This window comes from Anopheles arabiensis, chromosome 2, assembly GCF_016920715.1.
Source record: "Anopheles arabiensis isolate DONGOLA chromosome 2, AaraD3, whole genome shotgun sequence".
NCBI classification, from domain to species: Eukaryota; Metazoa; Arthropoda; class Insecta; order Diptera; family Culicidae; genus Anopheles; species Anopheles arabiensis.
Window position 1 is genome coordinate 13,085,161 of NC_053517.1, and position 20,452 is coordinate 13,105,612.

Below are 20,452 nucleotides of genomic sequence, written 5' to 3' on the forward strand. Positions count from 1 at the left end.
TACGCCGTGGCGACCTCTTCCCTCTCTTTGTCTGCAGCCGGGTCTGGATTATAACAGTGACGTACAATTTTAAGCGAGAGCGCGATCGTTGTGTAAAGCGCTCGTATGCATTATTTTACACAGACATATTCATTCAAAGCCCACAAAATCGTTGCTTCAACAAGGGTAAAACAGCAACTGTCACCCCATCGAAACACATTCTATTTCGGTGGAGCTTAGAGCGGCACGTATGAGCGCCATTTATTAATCTTCTATAGTTGCTGCACCCCCTAGTCCACCAATTTAACCTCCACGACAGGGGTTAATTGGGTGTAAAAATAAGCCAATTTCCTGAAACATGTTTTAAACCCACAATCGTCGCATCACGTTCCTGTGTCCACATTGTATTAAAACAATGTTGCACGACCACGTTGCCTTTGCAAAAAAAAAGGGGAAAATGCGAGTTTGGGAACGATTTGTTCACTTTAGCACACCGTTGCATGCTAATCGGATGCAAATATAATACAAGCTTTTGATTTTTTTTTTTTTACTTCTAAACCTTCTGCCAATTTGTTTCCCATTTAACTGCGTCCGAGAAGTGGAGCCGGCTGCAATTAGGTTATTAAAAAAGCGTCCGCAAGAGCGATTGAATGAAAAGTGTATTCTTAACTAGAGCGCCCATTATTTTTTTTTTTTTTGCTTGCTTGCCCCCTATTCGCTTTCTCTTCTGTTGTTGTTGCTGTTGTTGTACAACCCAACAAGTGAAAGTGTTTCAGCCGCACAACCGCACGTACTAAACGGCTCAGAACACGCAAATTGGGAACTGCTTGTTGTTCTCGCATGCCGGGTGTGTGTGTTCGAGTGGCGTACCGGAAATCGTTCAATCGGACCACCCCGGACCCTCTCCCCATGTGCTTGGTGGTGGTAGCCGGCTTGCGTAATTAAAATTCTGTACCCGTACCCGGTTTCGCATAATGTAAAACGCGCTCCAACGCTAAGGGGCTATGGGGTGAGTGTTACCGGTGTGCTGTAGTAGTGCCGAGCCGCGCGAGAGGAATTTATAAATGCGGTGCTGCTTGTTTCTTGTGTTTTACATGCTGACCAACGCGAAGGGTTTGGGCCAAAGGTTTTTGGATTGCAAAGTCTTTCCGCACCGGCCCCCGGAACAGGTTGGAGTAGGTTTGGAGTAATGTGCTTGATTTTTAGCAGCCCCGAACCGTTAAATTGGGTTTCAAAGCAGATTAAATAAGGAAACAGTCTTTAAAAACATGTGCTAAGGACCTATTTGATGGAGTTGGAGTTTAAGTAATCTTTCCAATTGAGCGAATACACTTATAAGGCCTGAATCAACATTCATACCTGATTTTGCTCAACCTTTCCCGATCCATCTCCATCATCTTAACCATTGCATAAGGTTGTAATTTTGCCGCAGTACAAAAACACTCCCATTACATGACAGAATCGATTCTAAACACGGACAACACGGTTACCGTGCTCAATGAGTAACCCTTTTTGGCCTTTTAGAACCCCAAACTCAACCCCAAATCGATAGATGGTGAGCTGGAAAGTCGTGGGCTGCTTCTTTTGTTTTGTTTTGCAAACGCTTCAGTTAACCCCATTCATCATTGGGCCGCTGCGGCTGGTCGCATCGGTGGTTAAATCGATGTCCTCCCTTCGGCCCCATCCGTGCTGTCTCGCCTCTAGCCACCTCAGCGCTCTATTAACGGGCGACTCGATGTAACCATCAAAACGAAGCACGGCTTTTCAATCCAAAACCTCCGAACGTATGGGAACATACATTTCAGCATAATCATCCGACCGGTCGGGTCGGATACCGTGAGCATACTGAGGTTGATAGGGGTGGAACGGATAACGGGGGTGGGGTACCTCCATCGTGATTCATCATTAACGGCCATATCACCAATTTCGCCACACAGAATCCACGGCTCTCTCCGCCCCACGAGCTCCACGATCAAAAAGGGCTTTTCCTCTTGCTGCCGGCCCCTTTTGCCTTGTCTCGCCTGTACCACTCTTTGTGTTATTTATAACGTCCGCATGTGTTTATTTTAATGATGATTATGAAGATCAAACACACACACACACACACACCATCACACACACTCGTATACAAGTTTAAACGGGATGATACTTGTGAACGCAAAAACGGGGAGAAAAAGTCCCTTTTTACCCGTGTTTTTCCAACCGGCATTTTCCGAACCGAACTGCTCGCCCGTGGGGGGGGGGCGTGTCAGGGAAGTTGGACGCACGATACACAACTTCCGGTTCCGTTCCGGGTGCTGCATCGAAGCGGCACAAGCATAACATTGGCGCTGATTGTCTTATTTTGTTTTTCATCACGTTTTCTTTTTGTTCTTCTCTCCCTCTCTCTTTCTCTTCTCCATGTGTGAATGTGTGTGTGTTATACGCTATGCTTATGTTTTGTTTGAGTGAGTTTTACTTTCTGTGCTCGCACACACATGCACAGAGAGCCTCTTTCGTTCTGGTTTTAATTTTTTTTTGCATCGGTCAACACATTTGGCTTTGTTTGCTTTCGTTTCGTCGCGTTTGCCAATTAACGGGGCTGCGTTAAAGGCAGGTCAATAGTGGCGCAATGTTCTTACGCGCCACTGAGCGACGAGTGAATCAAACCAGAGCCAAATGCCCTGGTTTGTAAGAATCCAGACCAAAAGAAGGAAAAAAAACAGTTACATAACAACAAAGCAACGAATTTTGTTTTCCCACAAAATGACACTCATTGATGTGGCGGCGGCGGTGGCGCCTAGAGCTTGCCTAGAAAATGCTCTTTAAAAGCGCCACACACACCCACAAATAGTTTTGTCGAATTTACGGAGAAGTTCTGGGCTCAAAACAGACACCGCAGCGTGTGTGTGCAGAACCAAAGACAAAACTGTTAAAGAAAAAACTCCCACGGCACTGCTTTGCAATGTCTGGGGTTTGGATGGGCGCCGCTTCCCAGTTACTTTCGGGGAATTGCTCCGAATGAAAGAAAGCAAGCACAATCCCCCAACCCCCACCCTGACGTAGCGTAGCAGTCCAAAAACATCAGCGCACAGCACACTTGAGCATTGAGCCGTTTTTTAAACGTTCATTCTGAGCAAAAGCCTCTTTAATTCGAGTTTTTGCTCCATGCTTGGGACTGTTTCCATTCGGCCAGTTCACACTCCCTACCCACCCACCCACCCCATTTGCAGCACCGCTGCTTTTTTCCACTGTTTTGCGTCAGCAAAATTCTTCCCTGGCAATCTCTCTTCTTCATTTCCCCATGTACCCCCCTGAAAATGGTCTTCTGTGTGTTGATTTCCTTCTTTTTTAAGGGTCTCTCTCTCTCTCACTCGACCGTTTTGAGCTGGTGAAGCGACTTGCTAAAGCCTGCGGGGTGGCATGCGCGAAAGAGACAAGATACAAAACAAAACCGCCCCGCGTAACCATACGACGGGTGAGGGTGGCACACACACACACACACACACACACACCATTCTGGGGTGAGGATGGCATGGATGGGGCGGTCGCGTGCTCGTGGTGTGCAGTAAAAATGACAACGCGAGATATGCGATCCACCATTGCCACAGGAATTGAGAGCGGAATCTGGGATATCCCGGGATATATTCTGGTTTTCCGCTCTCCCACACACACACACACACACACACACACACACACATACACACAGTAACCTTACTTCTCTTAGGTCGTTCAATCCCTACCGTTGTTGCAGTAGACCACTGGCCAAGATAGTTACGGCACCGGGATAAAGTTTTCTGCGGACTGTAACCACGCTACTGATGTACCGCAAAACTTTCAGCGCTTAAAGAAGATTGGCAGTAATATCCTCATGCAAAACCATCACAAAAACACAACACCACACAGCAGCACCACGATTGCGAGCGCTTGCCTTTCGGCTGCAATTGTTGCCACACTGCTCTGGAAAGGATATTCCGCAACGGAGGCCATCCAAGCCACCATACGGCCGCGCACGCAAGAAACGTCAGAAACTTGCGGAGGCATCGAACATCACAGGAAAAAAAACACGCCATTTTCAAATCTCCAAACTCTCTCTCTCTCTCTCTCACACATTCCGGGTTCTACTTTCTCTCCTTTGCAAGGATTCAACATAGAGAGCGAGAGAAAGAGAGAGACAGAGCACGCTTGTGTGTCATGGCGACGGAAGAAAACAACACGCCGCACGGCCCTTCGGATATTATATGCCGAATGGGTCCCTTTCTCTATCTCTCTCTCTCTTGGTTCTCTGTTCACCCACCATTTGTAGTCCACCCCAACACTCCCACACACACACACACGGGCCGCATTTCGGTTAGAGTGTTTTTGGTGTTTTGCAATGCAGTAAACGACCAGCCAGACCAGCCTGCCCACCGGCATGATAGAAGAAGGCCATGGAAAATACACACACACACAGCCACATACACACAGAGCGACATTCTAACAATTCCAGCACCATTCACCTGTCGCGGCTCCGCTCCGCGCCCGATTGCAGCAGGATTTTGCAATGGCTGCCGCCAACAATGTGATGCTTTCTCTCCTTCCTGCCGCCATTGAACGCGCTGCTCTCCGCCTTTGTGCGTGTTTGTGCTTCATTTTGTAATACATCTGTGGCCATTATTCACGTACTGTTTTAGAAAGAAGCGTCCCAAATCGGCTGCTCGATGGTTGCTTTTTGCATTTAGCTTTCATTTAACTTCTCCGTTTTCGTGATGTTCAGGGGGGACCATTAATGCAATGCTTTTTTATGTGAATTGTTTGTTTGTTTTTTTTTTTGTTCTCGGCACTCTTCTCTTCTTTACATTCTGCAAGGACCTTAACATCTCTAAAGGCGCTGTACTTTACATTCGTTTCTTCTTGTTCCAATTTCGTTATTCCTATCCTCTCAATCTGTCCCTCTCTCTCTCTCTCTCTCTCTCTCTCTGTTGCTCTCTGTGGGATTGTGACTCTCTTTTCACCCGCCCTTCGCGACACAGGATCTGTGTGCACACACCGCTTTAGCAGTCCCCCAGTAATGCCCAGTAGTCTCACACACATACACACATTAATAGAACAAAAAACAGGATACAGGGCATGGAGTTTGCAAGAACGCTTGACAGAAAATAAAGGGGGAAACGCACAGCCAAAAAGGGACGCAACGGCGCGGCAGCAGCTGGGCGGACTGGAACGAAACCAGAACACGCCGCACATCTGTCGTCGTCGTTCGTCGTCGTCTTCGGTACACAACAATATCCTGACAATGCTGCTACTTTGGAGCAGAAACGCACAACAAATAATAAAGGAACAGGGGGCTCGGGGGGAGTAGTGGGGAGTGTTAGAAAAATACGTTCTCACGCTTTCCTCTCTCGCTCTCGCTCTCTCTCTCTCTCGCTTTAACGATCCAACACAAACCGCGCTTGTCACACACAAACACACACACACACACACCGTGCGTTTCTATCTCTCTGTAGCGTTGCATCTCACTCTCTCACTCACGCTGTCCCGCGTTCACAGGCAGGCAGCTGCGGCTTCTTGATCGTGCGTAACACCGTGTGTCTGTGTGTGGGTGTTTGTTCTTGCTGTGTCAAATGCAATCTCCACTTCGACTCCACCACCACACCGTTCGCTTTTCACCTCTCCGCAAACGACGCTAACCGTACCGCTCTCCGCACCGCATCACTCCACACACACACGCGCGCACACGTACGATCGCACACAGCGTTCACCGCTCGCAACTGGAAACGCGACGGTACAAAGTACAGGAGAGCGCACACACACGCACAAACCCACAAACAGTGGGCTCCCCCTCGGCTTCCTTCTCACGGACGCAAACACACACACACAGAGAGCCACTAATGCGCGTACGCAACGCGAGAAACAAAGCGGAAGGGTAAGAAATTTAGGGGACGCACACACACACATGAATTAAACAACAATAACAACAAAGAAACAGCGCAGCACCGTTTTCCAGGTTCCTTTTGGTTGCCGGGAAGCGCGTTCATTCTTCTTCAGCATGTACCACCACCACCACCACCAACACCATGAGGCCGCTCCAGAAAGGCTCTTTTAGCTATGTGGGAGCATCATCGCCGCCATCATCATCATCATCATCATCCCCCCATCACGCAAACACGCTCCAGAAAGCTGGGAAAGAGGGAAGCAGGAAGGTGGGAAGCAAAAGGGGAGAAAAAAGCAAGGGTAAACGCGTCGTTCTCCTCTGTTCTTCTTCGTCCATTCTTTGCGAACGGAGAGTGGGGGGAGCTGCATGTTATTTTGCTCTCCACACACGCACACACACACACACATACACACGTGCACGCACACATTCTGGCGTTTTTCTTTTTCACTTTTTTTTTGCTGTTTGCTTCTCCCCAATCGCTTTCGCTCTTAGCGTTCTTTGCCGTGTTATGTTTCGGTCGTGATCTTTTCATCCCCCCCCCCTTTTTCCCCCCTCTCTGTTCAGCAACCCCTTTGCTTCGTTTTTCTTTTCCTCATTCCCGTATGTGGATGCCCTTCGCGGCGATCCTGTTCCGTTCTTTACCAAAAACTCGTTTCCTTTGCCTGGTTTTCTTTGTGTGTGTGAGTGTGTTTTTTTTTTTTTGGTGGGGGGAACCGATACACATTTCATCCCTCCGCTGCTTGGTTCTGGTTCTACACTCCTCACCACTTCGGTCTGTTTTGTTTCAAAAAGAGACCGGAGCCTGTGTGAGCGTTTCTTGGCGGTTTCTTTGCCGGTTTTTTCTTCTTTCTCTGTCTCTCCCTCTCTCCCTCTCTCTCTCTCTCTCTTTGCTGTTAGCAGACGACGAAGAAATCGAAGACGGCGGTGGAGTTTTGCTACGCGCCGGATGGTGCACAGACGCCGGGTTTTTTTTGTTCCTTTCCTTTTCTTCACTTTGACCTGCACGCTATGTTCGGGGCCCTCCCTGCTTTACCCACAATCGAAACCAAAATTTTGTCCTGATGGATGAAACCTAAGCACACAAATGCTCCAACTCCAAATCCTCAAAAAAATACAGAGCCAGCAAAGGCATAAGAATAAGGTGCCAAAGAAAAGGTTCGGAGAAAAGAATCCTTCTACCTCTCTCCCACACACACACACACGTGTCCCTGCTAGTGACAGGATATTTTGTATGGTGGCTCTGTCCAATGTGAACGGTACATTGCACCCGAAATTGAAGAAGAACGACAAATGGCGACACAACAAGTTTGGCAAATGGCAACCAAACGGAGCGTCCTTTTTGAGCTTCTGCTGCTGCTGCTAGAACCTTTACCGGTGTTCTTGTATATTCACGTGTGTGTATGTGTGTGTGTGATGGAAAGACGGATTGCTTTCCCTTTGGCATGAACAACGCGCATTCTTAGCAAGCGTTGCTGCTGCTGCTGCTGCTGCTGCGGCTAACAACCCCGTGAGACAGGATGTGAAAGAACAATGGCGCTACCCTTGCTGTTGGATGTGTTGGCGCGGCTGGAAAATGGAAGCTAAATACGTTTGCTGCCCATCCCAAGGGCACGGCGAAACTGACGCTGGGACAATTTAGGGGTTTTGGGAAATGATACACACAAACAGTCACGCATTCATACGCATTCAAACACACTGAACACAAGGCAACAGGACAAAATGACTCTTTTCCGTAGCACAATTAGCCAAATAAATTAAACCGAATAAAAAATAACTCCACATCGCGCTTGGCTAAAAAATGCATAGTTTTGTTTTTCAGCACATTGCCGACGCATTAAACACGCACAACACTGGCTGGCACAACACCACACAGAATGCGACAATGCTTAACATTCGTTTTTGCAACCGCAAACACTCACACTATGGTTGAAGGACGCGCGAACAAATTGCTTTCTGCTAAGTTTTCGCTGGTGAAAGGTTCTTTTCCCTTTTGCTCCGGGAGTCAGAATATCCTTTTTGCTGCTTTCAACTGGAAAACGGTCAAACGAGGGTGCAACCACGAACAACACGTCTGTACACTTGCAAGCGTTGGAAGTGAGTGTGCAAGAGAGCGAGCGGCTTACCGTGAATCGCGCACCACATTGCGGCGTAAACATTTGCCGAACCGATTCCGTGCCCGACAGACAAAGAGAACGAAATTTTCTGGCGAGGGGTAGGTAGAAACACGCGGTGGGGGCCCGGCCCAAGATCGGATCCAAAGTCCGTTCCCTACTAGCAATGAGAATGAAAAAGTGTGCGACTTTCAGGCGAGGGGCATGTAGAAGCATGGGGAGACGGTTGGAAATTCGCGGAATTGCTCGGAGGCGCGAGCGTGTTTTGGTTTCTACACAGTTTTTGCACTCACACAATTACACATGTGTGAATGTGTGCGTTCACTTTCAGCCTGCGCGCTCAGTTTGGTTTTCTCGCAGCGGCATGCGGGTATCGGTGTCTCGCTCGCACTAGTGCAGCGAGTGTTCCTCTGTGCGCTCCCCTTCTTGCCACCACACGAAATCGTCAGTTCAGCTCAAGCGTTCGCCGTGAAAGGCTGCGCGCGTGTTAGCCTAAGTCCCGGGCGATCGAAGTTTCGCTAAGTGTTGAAGTGTTGTGCACATTGAAATGAAGCTGCGCTTTTCTTTCACCATTAAACTGAAATGTGTGATTTGCGCTGCTTTATTTCAATGTTTTTTTTTTGCTGTTTTGAACATCAACTACGGGATCCACGCAGTTAGACGGCTATTTAAAATACGACGATTTTTTTTATATAATGAATGTGTGTGGTTTGAAGCAAGATTGTGTGAAGCAATGTATTTAAATGTGCTTTTATTTGCAATAAAAGTGATAAAATATAAACCAAGTTTGATGTGTTCAAGTTTTTGTTTTGATTCGGGTGCACCAAGTCCGAATGAAGGGAAGCGCACAGCGCGCTACGAAAGAAACGAGCGGGAGGGGGTGTCAGTCCAGCGCAGCGCAATTCGCTGGAATCAAGTGGGAGGGGGTACCAGTTCAGCGCAGCGCAAGCCGAAAGAAACGGGAAGGAAGGGGTATGAGGAAAATACAATGAAACAGCGCGAGCGAGCGTTCTTTACAGCGAGAGCGCCTCGTGTATTTTAAAGGCAAGCAAGAGAGCGCATTCTCTCCGTGGTAGCGCTCCATCCGCCATTTTTAATTTCGAGCCCAAAACAACGGACTTTGGATCCGATCTTGGGCCGGGCCCCCACCGCGTGTTTCTACCTACCCCTCGCCAGAAAATTTCGTTCTCTTTGTCTGTCGGGTGTGGCCGTCGAGAGAGCGAGAAAAGGAGCGAGAGAGACGCGAGAGAGCGAAAGTTGTGAAGCCGAAGTTGGGCTGGCGCGCTGCTAGAGCGGCCGCCGCCATTTGTTAGGTGTGTGTACGAGTGGGACGGCATGCGCCGGATACGCTCTGCCTCTCTCTTTGTCTCCCTTGTAAACCCTTGGCGGTAAGAATGCGCAGAACAAGGCAGGTTTTACAGGGTGACACCACAATTCTGCTTAACGGAGAATTTATGTATCTCTGCTTTATTTTTTGCCTTTTAATGTGGATTACGGGTGATGTTTGTTGCTAGAAAATGCAACACATTGCTAGAACAAACCCCTGAACAGGTTAAATACAAAGATAAACCAATTGATTCACTTCGTCTCTCAGCGGTAAAAAACAATTTCTAAGTTTTAACTTTAAGATTTATCAAGTATTTAATAATATAATAAAAATACAATAGAAAATAATATGTATTATACTTTTTATTTGCAATAACCTGTTTTTTGTATTTAGAATAATATTTTTGGTTGAAAATAGTTCTATATTTTACATCAAAACAAACAAAAAGTTTTTGTTTTCATTTTTTTTGTCTTTATAAAAATATGGTCGTATTAATAGGAAGCTGTTTGGTTTTACCGTATAATTTACTGAAATAGAAAAACAAATTCTTCAAAATGATAATGTTTGTGCGACATCATTGCACTACGAGCGCAAGTGAAGCAACATTGATAGACCACCGCCTAAGCATGCTTGACTGTCGTTACATGTGTCAAAGCGAGCTGTCAAATTTTTGCTGAAGGAAAAATAGCGTCCGTCTTTTGTGGCATTGGGGCGTAGCTTTTATGAATCTTTTGGTAAGAAATGTGATTTTCCGTGTGGTTTTTACTTTACCATATGTTGTAAAAGTCTCATGACCATCCGTTTGTATGTGTTTCTTAACTCGGACATCATTTTATTGTAGCGCAAACAGCACACCAACTCCCGGACCTGCAGACGCCGATCGGGCTTGGAAAATCAAAATGGCGCTGCCTGCCAACTATAAACACAACATACCGGGTCCGCCGATGCCCCCGCAACGTTTGCGGCCGTCGGGTTCGGCCGCCGACCGGAAGGACAACTCGAGCCCGTTCATGCACAACCCGCACGGCAATCCGGCGTTCAACCCGCAGAAGATGGGCAAGGCTTCGGCGGCGTCCGAGTCGAAGATGATCAAACCGCCCAAGCCGCCGGAGAAGCCGCTGATGCCGTACATGCGCTACTCGCGCAAAGTGTGGGACTCGATCAAAGCGTCTAACTCCGATCTGAAGCTGTGGGAGGTGGGCAAGATCATCGGGCAGCAGTGGCGCCTGCTGCCCGAATCGGAGAAGGAGGAGTACATCGCCGAGTACGAGCTGGAGAAGGCGGAGCACGAGAAGAACATGAAGGCGTACCACAACTCGCCGGCCTACCTGGCCTACCTGACGGCACGCAACAAGGTGAAGCCGGGCGATGGCGACGGGCACGAGCCTTCGTCGCGCTCGAGCTCGAAGGGCGGCCAGGCGGACCGGCGGATCGACATTCAGCCAGCCGAGGACGAGGACGACCCGGACGATGGGTACTCATTCAAGCACGTGGCGTATGCGCGCTTTTCGCGCAACCATCGGTTGATAAACGAAATCTTCTCCGATGCGGTCGTGCCGGACGTCCGTTCGGTGGTGACCACGCAGCGCATGCACGTGCTGAAGCGCCAGGTGCAGTCGCTCACGATGCACCAGATGAAGCTGCAGCACGAGCTGCAGCTGATCGAGGAGAAGTTTGAAACGCGCAAGCGGAAGTTCGTCGAGTCGAGCGAAACGTTTCAGGACGAGCTGAAAAAGCACTGCAAACCGGCAGTGGACGAGGAAACGTTCGGGAAGATGGTCGACCGGCAGTACGAGATGATGAAGCGCGACCGTCTGCGAGCGCTGGAGGAGGCACAGAAGCCCCCAGCCCCGGTGCCGACGCCTGCACCCGCCCAGCAACCCGCAGCGGGTCCGCCGAAACCGGAATCGGAAGCAGCGCCAGATCAAGCTGCGACCGCGAGCGAATCATCCACGGACGGTGGTGCACCGACCGGCCCAACAACAGAAGCGAATGAAGCTGCTTCTTCTGCCGTTGCCACCCCCCGGGATCGGTCTCCACCGGCAGCGGCCACTTCGGACGAATCTCAAGGCTCGCAGGACTCGACGGCTGGCGGTCCTCCGCAACCGTCGGTCGAAAAGATGGACACGACCGAGGACCCGAAACCGGACGCCAAGGACGATAAAGTGGTAGCGACCGCACCGAAAGCATCGCCCGAAGCGGTCAAAGAACCGGTTGCACCGGCTGTGCCGAATCAGCCCCCGGTCGTTCCGGACCAGCAAGTTCCAGCCTCGGTCTTACCGCCAGCCGCTCCAGCTCCAGCTCCCGCTCAGGCAGCAGTTCCACCGCCTGCACCCATCGTTCCCACGCCCCCATTGTCGGAACCGAAAGCGGAAGTTCCCCCGACCTCGACCGTACACCACACCGGTCCCGCTCAGCCACCACAACCCGGCACGCACCACACCGTAGTCCACGGCGGGTATCCTCCCCATGCCGCACCGGTACCCTCTGCGCCTGCCATACCGCCACCGCATCAAGCGCCGGTTGTACCCACGCCACCACCGCCCTCCCACACACCCGAGGCGCAAGTTCCACCGCCGAACGTGACCGTACCGCACCATCAGCCGCCACCGCACCCACCGCCGCACCATATGCCTCCGCACATGCAGCCCCACCCTGGTATGCCCGGCCACGGACCCTCGTTCCCGGGCTATCCGCATGCCGGTTCGCCACGCGCACCGTACTACCTTTCCTCGTACGGGGGGCACCCGCAACCGTACGGCCAGTACGGACACTATCCGTACCATCAGCAGTATGCACCGCCACCACCACCCCCGGGCAGCTACGTCCGCCCACCGGGCGGACCACCAGGGCCGATGGGACACTACGGTGAGGTACATCCGCACCCGGACGCACACCACGGTTACGGTCCACCGCCCCCGACGGCAGGTGGATCGGTTCCCCCCGGCGGTATGCCACCCGGACCGGGTGGTCCACCGCCTACTATGGTCACAGCAACGGCTACAGTGACGCCGCCGACCGGGGTTCCGTCCGTCTCGCAACCGGAACCGGGCGAGATTGAGCCGGAAAAGGCCCCGGCGGCCGCTGCCGCTGCAACGCCCGCTGCAGCTACTCCGGCATCGAAGAAACGCAAGAAGGGCGGCGCTGCGGCAGCCGCCAAACACGACGATGCCGAGAAGAAGGACGACTGATGGATGCGCCATTCGCGCCCGTCGTAATTTCATGCTTAATCGATAAGAATTTGCACTATTTGCATTCGCTATATGATGTAGTTTTAACGTGGAAGCTATTCAATAAATCAACCTTATTACGGCTCTTAAAAGAAGTGTGTTTTCATCGTGCAAATGTCGATGAGTACGCGAAACCAAATGAAAAACCATTAAAACTCCATCGATCCGCTTGAAGAAATGTAAGTGTTTATTCCAAATCATCCACCCATCCAGAGTAACTCTACTTTAACGCAAAAAATGTCCCTCGCTAGGACGCACTCTTACGACGAAAAAGCTCCCTCCTCTCTCTCTCTCGATTTGCTTCTCCCCCCTTGCCCTAGCTAGCTAGCTTATGGAATATTGGCCAGATAATCCTGAACGTCGGATGGGTCCAGTCGGCGGAAACCGTTCGCATCGCAGATGCCCACCTCGATGTTGTCCGCGTTCATCTGTCCCTCGAAACCTTCCTTGAGCGTCAGAATCGCGGTGTGAACGGCATCATCCAGCTCGAGATCCTCGCTGTACCGCTTCTCGAGGAACGTTTTGCCGTTGTTGGCGTTCTTGCCCATCGCCGTCGCCTTCCAGGCGAAGTAAGCGCCGGACGGATCGCACTGGAACAGGTACGGACGGCCATCGTCCCAGCCGCAGATGAGCAGCGACACTCCAAACGGTCGGACACCGCTGTTACAGGACGGGGATGGGGAGGGAATGATATCGTGAATTATCTGGTAAGGGGGGAAATCGCACTTCCAACAAACAAGCCAACACTCACCCCGACTGCGTGTACTCCTGCATGACGGTGGCCACCTTCTGCACCAGCTGCGACGTCGGTATCGGTTCGCGGTACGTGAGGTAGTAGTTTTGGGCCAGCTTGCGGGCCTGCTTCACCAGCAGCCGATAGTCGGGCCCCATGCCGGAGTAGATCATCCCGATATGGTTCGTCACCATCTCGACCTTGTGCACGCTGTGCTCATCGTACAGGATCGATTTCTGCTTGTTTTCCGTCGCGATCACGACACCGTTTACCGCCTTGATGCCGACCGACGGTGCTCCGGCCGCTACCGCCGCGAGGGCATACTCGATCTGGACCAGCTTACCCGACGGGCTACGGGGAGCAGGAGTGTACGGTAGGGTTAGTTTCGTTAGGAGCAAATAAAAAACTCACCAGAAACGTTCGTCTCTTTCCCACTTACCTAAAGGTGGTCAGCGAAAAGCTATACCGTTCCGAAGCCATCACGAAAGATTCAGCTCAAAATGCAACGCACGGACAAGATGTTTTTCATAAAATGGTTTCAGTGTGGAGGAAACAAATCTGGCAAAACAGCTTTCTCACCGGCAGTGACAGCTCGTTCGCAACGCTGGGAGGGAAATGACAGTTTGCTCTGCACAATGGGACATTCCGTGGACGACACAGCGTTTCTTTTTAATTTCTTTTACTTAAGTCGTTTTACTGATTTCCAAAAAAGGAGATTAAATTGAACAAATAACAATAATGTTTCTCTATCAACAATTTTTAATTTTATTCAATTCAATTTAAAATTTAAAAATCATTTGCCATAATATGAGCAACCGTTTTTATAGCGAGCTGGGCATGAGTGAGCTGGGCGTGAGTTTTCCTCCGTGCAGAATTTTCTCACTTGTTGTGCTCGCAGGTGTACAGAAAGGAAAACACTGCGACACTTGTATGTGTGCGTATGTTTTGCTGTCAAAATTTTTCACTTTTCCACAGTGAATTTTCTTCCCTGGCCCAAAGAGGACATCAAAATCGCCCGCATCGTCCACGAATCTTCAATGGGAGTATGTGCAGCTGCTGTGGATTTCTTCCCCTATTACGGCCACGTGATATTCAAATAATGTAACCGATTTCCCCCCTTTCCAGAAAATGCGACAAATGGAGCAAAAGTACGACCTGTCCAAGTGTCACACGTACAATGAGAAAAGCTCGTTCGCGTTCTGGGTCGTGCTGGTGCTGCTGTTCTGCTTGGCGCTGGGCAACCTCTGCCTAACGCTGTCCATCACGGCGATACTGCGAATCTACCGCGGGATGGAAAACATCGAGCTGATACAGGACGCCGATTCGATCAAGTTTTACGGCAACATCGACTTCGACCGGGTGTACAAACAGGATGGGCTGCTGGAGAGCTTCTACGATGAGCCGCTGGAGCTGGCCGGCGACGATGGGGACATTTCGATCAATCTCGTCAATCGGAATGGCAATACGCATAACAAAATACAGCTCACGCGCACAGGCACCTTCCTAAAGGGCATCAACCATTTCGATGTGAAGGATCCGGCAACGGGCAGGCAGGTGTTTGGGACGTTGCGCCCCCACTACAACATGCCCCAGGGGGCGATGATCCTGCAGGCCCATCTGGTGAACAGTGGCCGCATTGCGGCGCCCATTAACGATACGCTGAAGCTGCAGACGCGCAACAAGCTTACGCTCAAGGGCACGGAAGGAATTCGAATGGAAGCGAAGGAGCTGCTGTGGTCGGCGGATCAGAACATCTTCCTGAAGTCGGACAACGGTAGCACGATGCTGGTGGGTGGTAATGGGGTGTGGGTGAACGTGAACAACTTGCCGGTGGTCAAGAGCGAGCACGGCTTGCGGACCGGATCGGCCGGCCAGTACAAGTTGTGCGTGTGCCATCCTCAGGGGCGCATCTTTCGCATGGCCGTGCCCAAGTCGCACAATACTCGGGTGAACTGTGCCCATTTCAGTGGCAAGGAGAATCCATGTGCGTAGGGAGCGAGCGAGCGGGCAAAGGACAGTATTGGGTAGCGCAATAGGGGCAAACACATATCGGCCATATAGAGGTAGAGCTCGGTTCTGTTAGTTAGTGATAGTTGCTCAACGAAAAGTAGTTTCTAGTTGCTATTTATTTCAATACTCAATATGTAGGAGTAGATAGAGTAGGGCAACGTTGTTAAATGCATTTTTTGTTCTCTGAATGTTTGCCGAACGGGCTAGAAGTATCTCGTTTTATTTTTGTTTTATCATATGGTAGTTGATTTATTAAGTTCACGGCAACTACCAAAGGGTTAAGTTAACATTAATCCACACGTGTTCGTTTAGTCGACAAAAAGTCAAGTGTTCCGAATAAAATACTAATCATAACGCGTTAAGAGTAGCTGTGTCCATTATCCGACCCGACACCGGCTTCACTCGATCGGCTCTTCGCTAATCGTTTCTCCCTCGACGCACTCCATGTCGTCCTCTTCGCCGTCCTTCTTTTCCGACGGCTTTTCGTACGCCGGTTCCATCGGCGAAACGACCACCCCGTCCCAAACGGACATTTCGTTCGCGACGGTTGTGTTCTCCACGAACCCGAGTATGTGCTTGTATCCTCCGTGGGCCAGCACCCGCACCAGCGTTTGGGCCGTCATGCAGCATTCGTCCTGCTGTACCAGCGTCATCGACGTGTGCACCCGGAAGTGGCCCACCTCACAAGGATCGGTAATGCCAGCCGAGCCGGGCACGAACAATCCCGAAGCGAGCAGCTGAAACACGCGCCGGAAGGCCACGTTCACCGGCAGCGCCTGACGGCTCGGGTTGTTCATGATAGCGGAATGGGCGAGCAGATCGCAAATCCACGGATTGAGCGGCTTGAACCCATCGAACCGGCGGGCAAGATCTTTCAGTATGCGAATCAGCACCTTAATGGTGGAATGGTGTGCGTTCTCCTCGAACCAGCGCGTGTGCCGGATGGCGGCCAAGTGGCTTTGGATGATTTTAAAATCCAGATGCTTCTCCGTCTCCAGCTTGCGCATGTTCTGGGGCAGCGTGGCAATCAGACAGCGCACCTTCGCGAGGGAGTTTGAGATTTCGAACCCCTTCTCGCTGAACGACAGCGATAGGGCTTCCGCCGTTGGGACGACTTCCGTTTTCATCGACTTTTCCAGATCCTCCTCTACCTTCTTGCCGAGCGCTTCGGCACAGTCTCTCGTGGGGAGCGACTTCAGGATGATCACGATGTCGGCCACATTGCTACCGGCCATCATGGTGCCCTTCTTGAACGAGCCCACCTGGCGTACCTCCTCCAGCTGGCACTTGGTAAAGTCGCCGGGTGCAATTACAATGTTATCCAGCACGGCCTGCACCTTCGAGACGAGGTTCGAGATGGCCGTTTGTTCCGCTGCGGCCGGTGTGAGGTCCTGGCTGCGCTTCAGCAGCGCATTGGTCAGCACGGAGTCGTCCTGCGCCGGCTGCACCCGGGGAAAGGCCATCTCGGCGAGCGTCAGATCGAACGGGTGGCGGGGAAGGAACGTTTTCTTGTTCATGAACGGTGCCCCACGCACACGCATGCCCATTCCCATGCCGCCTCGGCCTCCGCCGCGCATCATTCCCGGACGAACCATTGCTTAGTGTGTTTGTGCTTCTGAAAGCGTGTTTACAATAATATTAACGTTTTGAAGAGAAATGTACCCGCCGTACTGGTAATGTAGCTACTTACTGGAATTTGCCGACCTTTTGCTACAACAATCCGTACCAGCGTCTGTTCAATGCCGGAACACCAACAAACCAACAATCCGTATCGATCGGCGTTTGCGATGAAAACATTTGACGCTTCAAACGAAACGTCAAACCTTGCTATAATTTTTTATAGCAACTCTTTAAACAAACAATAACAATACGAAAACGTTCGATGCTTCTTTCACGGATACAAACGAAAACATGCGTTTCCTATTCAGCAATGTTCAATTTAATAACTATTTTACGCGCACCACACCATGCCCTGTCTCTCCTACTTTCGCAAATGTTCCGGCAGTTCCTGCAGCTCCACCTTCGTCACCTTCAACGCAATACCCTCCGGCAGGTTGCGCTCGATGTACTCTAGGAACGTGTCCAGCGTTGAGCCGGTGAGCTTGTGAAAATGCATGAATCTGTAATAGTTTCGCACCTCGTACTGCACGCGATGCTTCTTATAGATGTGCACCGATTTCAGCAGCGTCAGACGGTCCTTCACCGCTTTCCTTAGCGTCCAGCTGCAACCGAGGAAAGGAATGGTTCGTTTACTGGGGACTGGCTCGGTTCAGAATGGATTGCAGCATACTTACTGCTTGCCAACTTCAATGTCAAGATGTTCGGCGGCAGTTTTGGCGTACAAAGCGTAGCTCTTCATCACCTCCGGATCGATTCCTTTCATTTGCAGCTCCACCCGGCTGTACAGCTTATCCGGAACGCCGACCGGGGGTGGCTGATCTACCGCTGCCGAGGCAACAACCGCATCCGAATACCAACGTACGGGGCGCGGCGCAAGAGGCGCCAGACTGCGCGTTATGTTAAACCACTGCAGGACGGAGAGAATGTGGAAAATCAAGCTTTATGTACCGTTTTCGTACCTTGATTTTATACCGGCCTTACCTTCAACATGCTGGGATCGTGTTATTCAACAACAGACGGTGTACGAATGTGTCAAGCAAGGTTTGACAGTAAACACGTGCGATGTTATTTCGGAGGGACAACGGTGCGATGTTTTGCTGTCAGCTGATTTGCTGAAGATGTAAATCGTTATCAGGAATCTTGAATTCGAGTGAATTGTTGAACAAAAGCGATCGTTTTTAAAACCCCTTCCCAACCGAACTAGTTTGTTGTCATGCTCGCATTATTTTTTAAATAATTCTAGTTCATTAACGGTCACAACTACCAAAACCAAATTGTCATCTCCTCGCACTCCCAGCAACGGGTAAATCGAAAAAAAAGAATAGGTGCACTGTTGCCGAATCATGATAGCCATCGACGGCATAGAATTGTGCGCATGTGGTGCGGAAACACTCCCTCCCCAGGACATTCCAGCACAGGCCGGCGGAGGCAAGGATGTGTGCGGATGCGGTAGAACCGTACTGACAGTTAATGCCGTGGGCAGAAACGGGACAGCATGAAGCATACTAAGAGCAACGAAAAGAAAAAAACGTGTACCTAGTGCAAAAATCCGTTCCGGGTCGGCAAATGTGTGGCAATAAATTGTACAAATTATACACAAATTGCAACATAGTTTTAAGCTGTTTGGTAGGTTAAGAGTAGCACTAAGTTAGCATTCCAAGTTCGGTCCAAACGATGCTAGTCGCGTGGGGAAGTGCAAGTGACCAGGGCCCCAACAAAAAGTGCGATACACGCGAGTGTAGTATGGTGCAGAGACGATAGGTTGGCCGATTGCGTGCGTGTTGTGTCCGATAGTGGCGAGAATTTGTAATTAGCATCATCCGGCCCGCAAAAGCTTGGCGAAGCAGTGAGCGAGAAGAACAGCAGAGCACAGGAACACCAGCAATCGAGCATCGAACCCGTAGCGACACAGGACACCCGTAGCCAATGCGTGCGACGTAATACCATGGGCCAAACCATCAGCAGTTCATGTAAGTAAAGGGAAGAAGCTGCGAGATCCATCCAATCGCGCAATATGAATTGCAAATTTACATAACCAAAATGGAACAGTGGGAGGAACGGGCGGCGCGGAATGGAGTAGCAAGAGTGTAGTACGATATGTAAACAATGCCGTGCGGAAGCGAAAAACGCAGGGACCGGCTGGATTCCCACGGTTTAGTTTGCAGCACAACTATCACACCGCCCCGTTCTAAGAGGAATCCTTCGGTTTTCGCCCGGTTTCTATCACGCTATCGATTCCTTCGAAGGGGTCGGGCAATCCGTTTTTGCTTCTTCGTTTTAGAGCCACCGGAGTCCCTGCGTTCGCCGGATTCACAGGCGCAAACACGGTGCTACACCTGTCGTGCAGGTTGTTTGTGTGGAGGAAGTGAAGCATTAATGGAATCGAGCACTCAATTCACCTGACCCCGGAAAGGGGGAAATTGGGAACAGCAAAACATCATCGTCTAGCGAGGTAGCCTGTTACGATGCAAGAAAAAATGGGAAGCAAAATGAATCTACAGCTCAAAGCCTTGCGTACAGCCAGGTGCAAACGAGCCCCGAAAAGAAAGAAAAAAGGCTGCGATGCCCAAAACACGCATCATGCATTGCATCGTAGCAAGCGACGGAAATTGGGGGCTTCCCTGTTTCCCCTCCCCGCAGCTCCACGACGAGGCAGTCGCGAATATTAATCGCTTACACCTTGCTGCAAGGAGTCGGACGAAATTTCACCCTTTTCCCGATGCGGAAGCAAAGCTGATTGTCATCCGGTGGAAACTTTGATTACCTGTTTTGCATGCTTCCTGGCTGGGGGAGATGTAACAACACATACAATTAACCACAGACTTTATTCCCTCGCAAACCAGAGCCCCTATTCTGGGATAGTGCGGATAGTGGATAGGTCTGAGCGAACATCGTCACCTGTGGCCCACCCGCAGTCTCTCGCCGGGTATGCCCGAACGATGGTCCGACTCACATGGAGTGTGTACTATTGTGCACGCCACATAAACGCTGAGCAGTAACCCACCCGGGGTTGTCCACCCGGGTGTCCGCTACCGCCGTGGTCCGCCCGGGGGTTCCGGCCGGCCATGACGAACTCACTGATTGGAATCGTATACAGTGTGACATCGTTAGAAACAATAGGCTTCGTTTAATGCGACCATACACAAGGGCTTGCCGAAACGAATTGCCGGGGCCCGTTGCGTGTGGGAGAACGCCGTCGTTCTCGTCCTCGTCTGTACACTGTACCACTACGCCCGAGGTGTCCACATGGGAAAGGGTCGCCCAGGAGTTGCTCTTTTGCTTGGCTTGGATGGGCTGCTCTGTTCCCTTTTGCTCTCGGGTGGTACGCTTTGTACGCCCATTCCGTTCCGCTGTGCAGGGCCCGATCAGCTGTCTACGCCGAAGGTGGAAAGGAAAAGCAATGGATCGATAAAGCAGCAAATAAAAAAAAAAAAACACATGATCACAAGCAAAACAGAATCGTCGGGTTACCTGTACATATGTTTGAGTTTGAGGTAGGAAGACAGTGAACCAGAAAAGCAGACAGCAGATGAATAGCAGCAGCAGCAG

General features: G+C 50.7%; 7 protein-coding genes across 12 annotated transcripts in view; 3 read left to right on the forward strand and 4 right to left on the reverse strand.

Annotated features, from left to right (window-relative positions):
• LOC120897754 (RNA-binding protein Musashi homolog 1) overlaps positions 1 to 8,000 on the reverse strand; it is a 90,884-nt gene extending 82,884 nt beyond the window's left edge. For all 5 annotated transcript variants that reach the window (XM_040302833.1, XM_040302832.1, XM_040302834.1 and 2 more), the window contains exon 1: positions 7,792 to 8,000. The gene's annotated coding sequence lies outside the window, so the exon portion shown is untranslated. The remainder of the gene's footprint in view (positions 1 to 7,791) is intronic.
• Positions 8,001 to 9,955: 1,955 nt separating this feature from the next.
• Positions 9,956 to 12,632, forward strand: LOC120894728 (SWI/SNF-related matrix-associated actin-dependent regulator of chromatin subfamily E member 1). Its single transcript, XM_040297493.1, has 2 exons — positions 9,956 to 10,044; positions 10,152 to 12,632. Exon 2 carries the CDS (start codon positions 10,210 to 10,212, stop codon positions 12,499 to 12,501), a length of 2,292 nt encoding a protein of 763 aa, XP_040153427.1. The 5' UTR covers positions 9,956 to 10,044; positions 10,152 to 10,209; the 3' UTR covers positions 12,502 to 12,632.
• A 72-nt stretch (positions 12,633 to 12,704) lies between these two features.
• On the reverse strand, positions 12,705 to 13,881 carry LOC120894729 (proteasome subunit alpha type-2). Its single transcript, XM_040297494.1, has 3 exons — positions 13,713 to 13,881; positions 13,292 to 13,624; positions 12,705 to 13,200 (listed from the first exon to the last, which is right to left on the reverse strand). The coding sequence occupies exons 1-3, from the start codon at positions 13,751 to 13,753 to the stop codon at positions 12,870 to 12,872; spliced, it is 705 nt and encodes a 234-aa protein (XP_040153428.1). The 5' UTR covers positions 13,754 to 13,881; the 3' UTR covers positions 12,705 to 12,869.
• Positions 13,882 to 14,181: 300 nt separating this feature from the next.
• Positions 14,182 to 15,645, forward strand: LOC120893985. Its single transcript, XM_040296267.1, has 2 exons — positions 14,182 to 14,316; positions 14,399 to 15,645. Exons 1-2 carry the CDS (start codon positions 14,311 to 14,313, stop codon positions 15,263 to 15,265), a joined length of 873 nt encoding a protein of 290 aa, XP_040152201.1. The 5' UTR covers positions 14,182 to 14,310; the 3' UTR covers positions 15,266 to 15,645.
• LOC120893980 (interleukin enhancer-binding factor 2 homolog) lies at positions 15,382 to 17,102 on the reverse strand. Its single transcript, XM_040296253.1, has 2 exons — positions 16,974 to 17,102; positions 15,382 to 16,898 (listed from the first exon to the last, which is right to left on the reverse strand). The coding sequence occupies exon 2, from the start codon at positions 16,876 to 16,878 to the stop codon at positions 15,682 to 15,684; it is 1,197 nt and encodes a 398-aa protein (XP_040152187.1). The 5' UTR covers positions 16,879 to 16,898; positions 16,974 to 17,102; the 3' UTR covers positions 15,382 to 15,681.
• A 97-nt stretch (positions 17,103 to 17,199) lies between these two features.
• LOC120893999 (28S ribosomal protein S10, mitochondrial) lies at positions 17,200 to 18,011 on the reverse strand. The gene is made up of 3 exons (XM_040296304.1): positions 17,885 to 18,011; positions 17,578 to 17,810; positions 17,200 to 17,505 (listed from the first exon to the last, which is right to left on the reverse strand). The coding sequence occupies exons 1-3, from the start codon at positions 17,891 to 17,893 to the stop codon at positions 17,265 to 17,267; spliced, it is 483 nt and encodes a 160-aa protein (XP_040152238.1). The 5' UTR covers positions 17,894 to 18,011; the 3' UTR covers positions 17,200 to 17,264.
• A 73-nt stretch (positions 18,012 to 18,084) lies between these two features.
• Positions 18,085 to 20,452, forward strand: part of LOC120893960 (protein neuralized) — a 36,983-nt gene continuing 34,615 nt past the window's right edge. For both annotated transcript variants that reach the window (XM_040296230.1, XM_040296240.1), the window contains exon 1: positions 18,085 to 18,873. Coding sequence is in view for 1 of the 2 variants with exons in the window: in XM_040296240.1 (XP_040152174.1) it covers positions 18,849 to 18,873 (25 nt within the window). In the remaining variant the exon portion in view is untranslated. The remainder of the gene's footprint in view (positions 18,874 to 20,452) is intronic.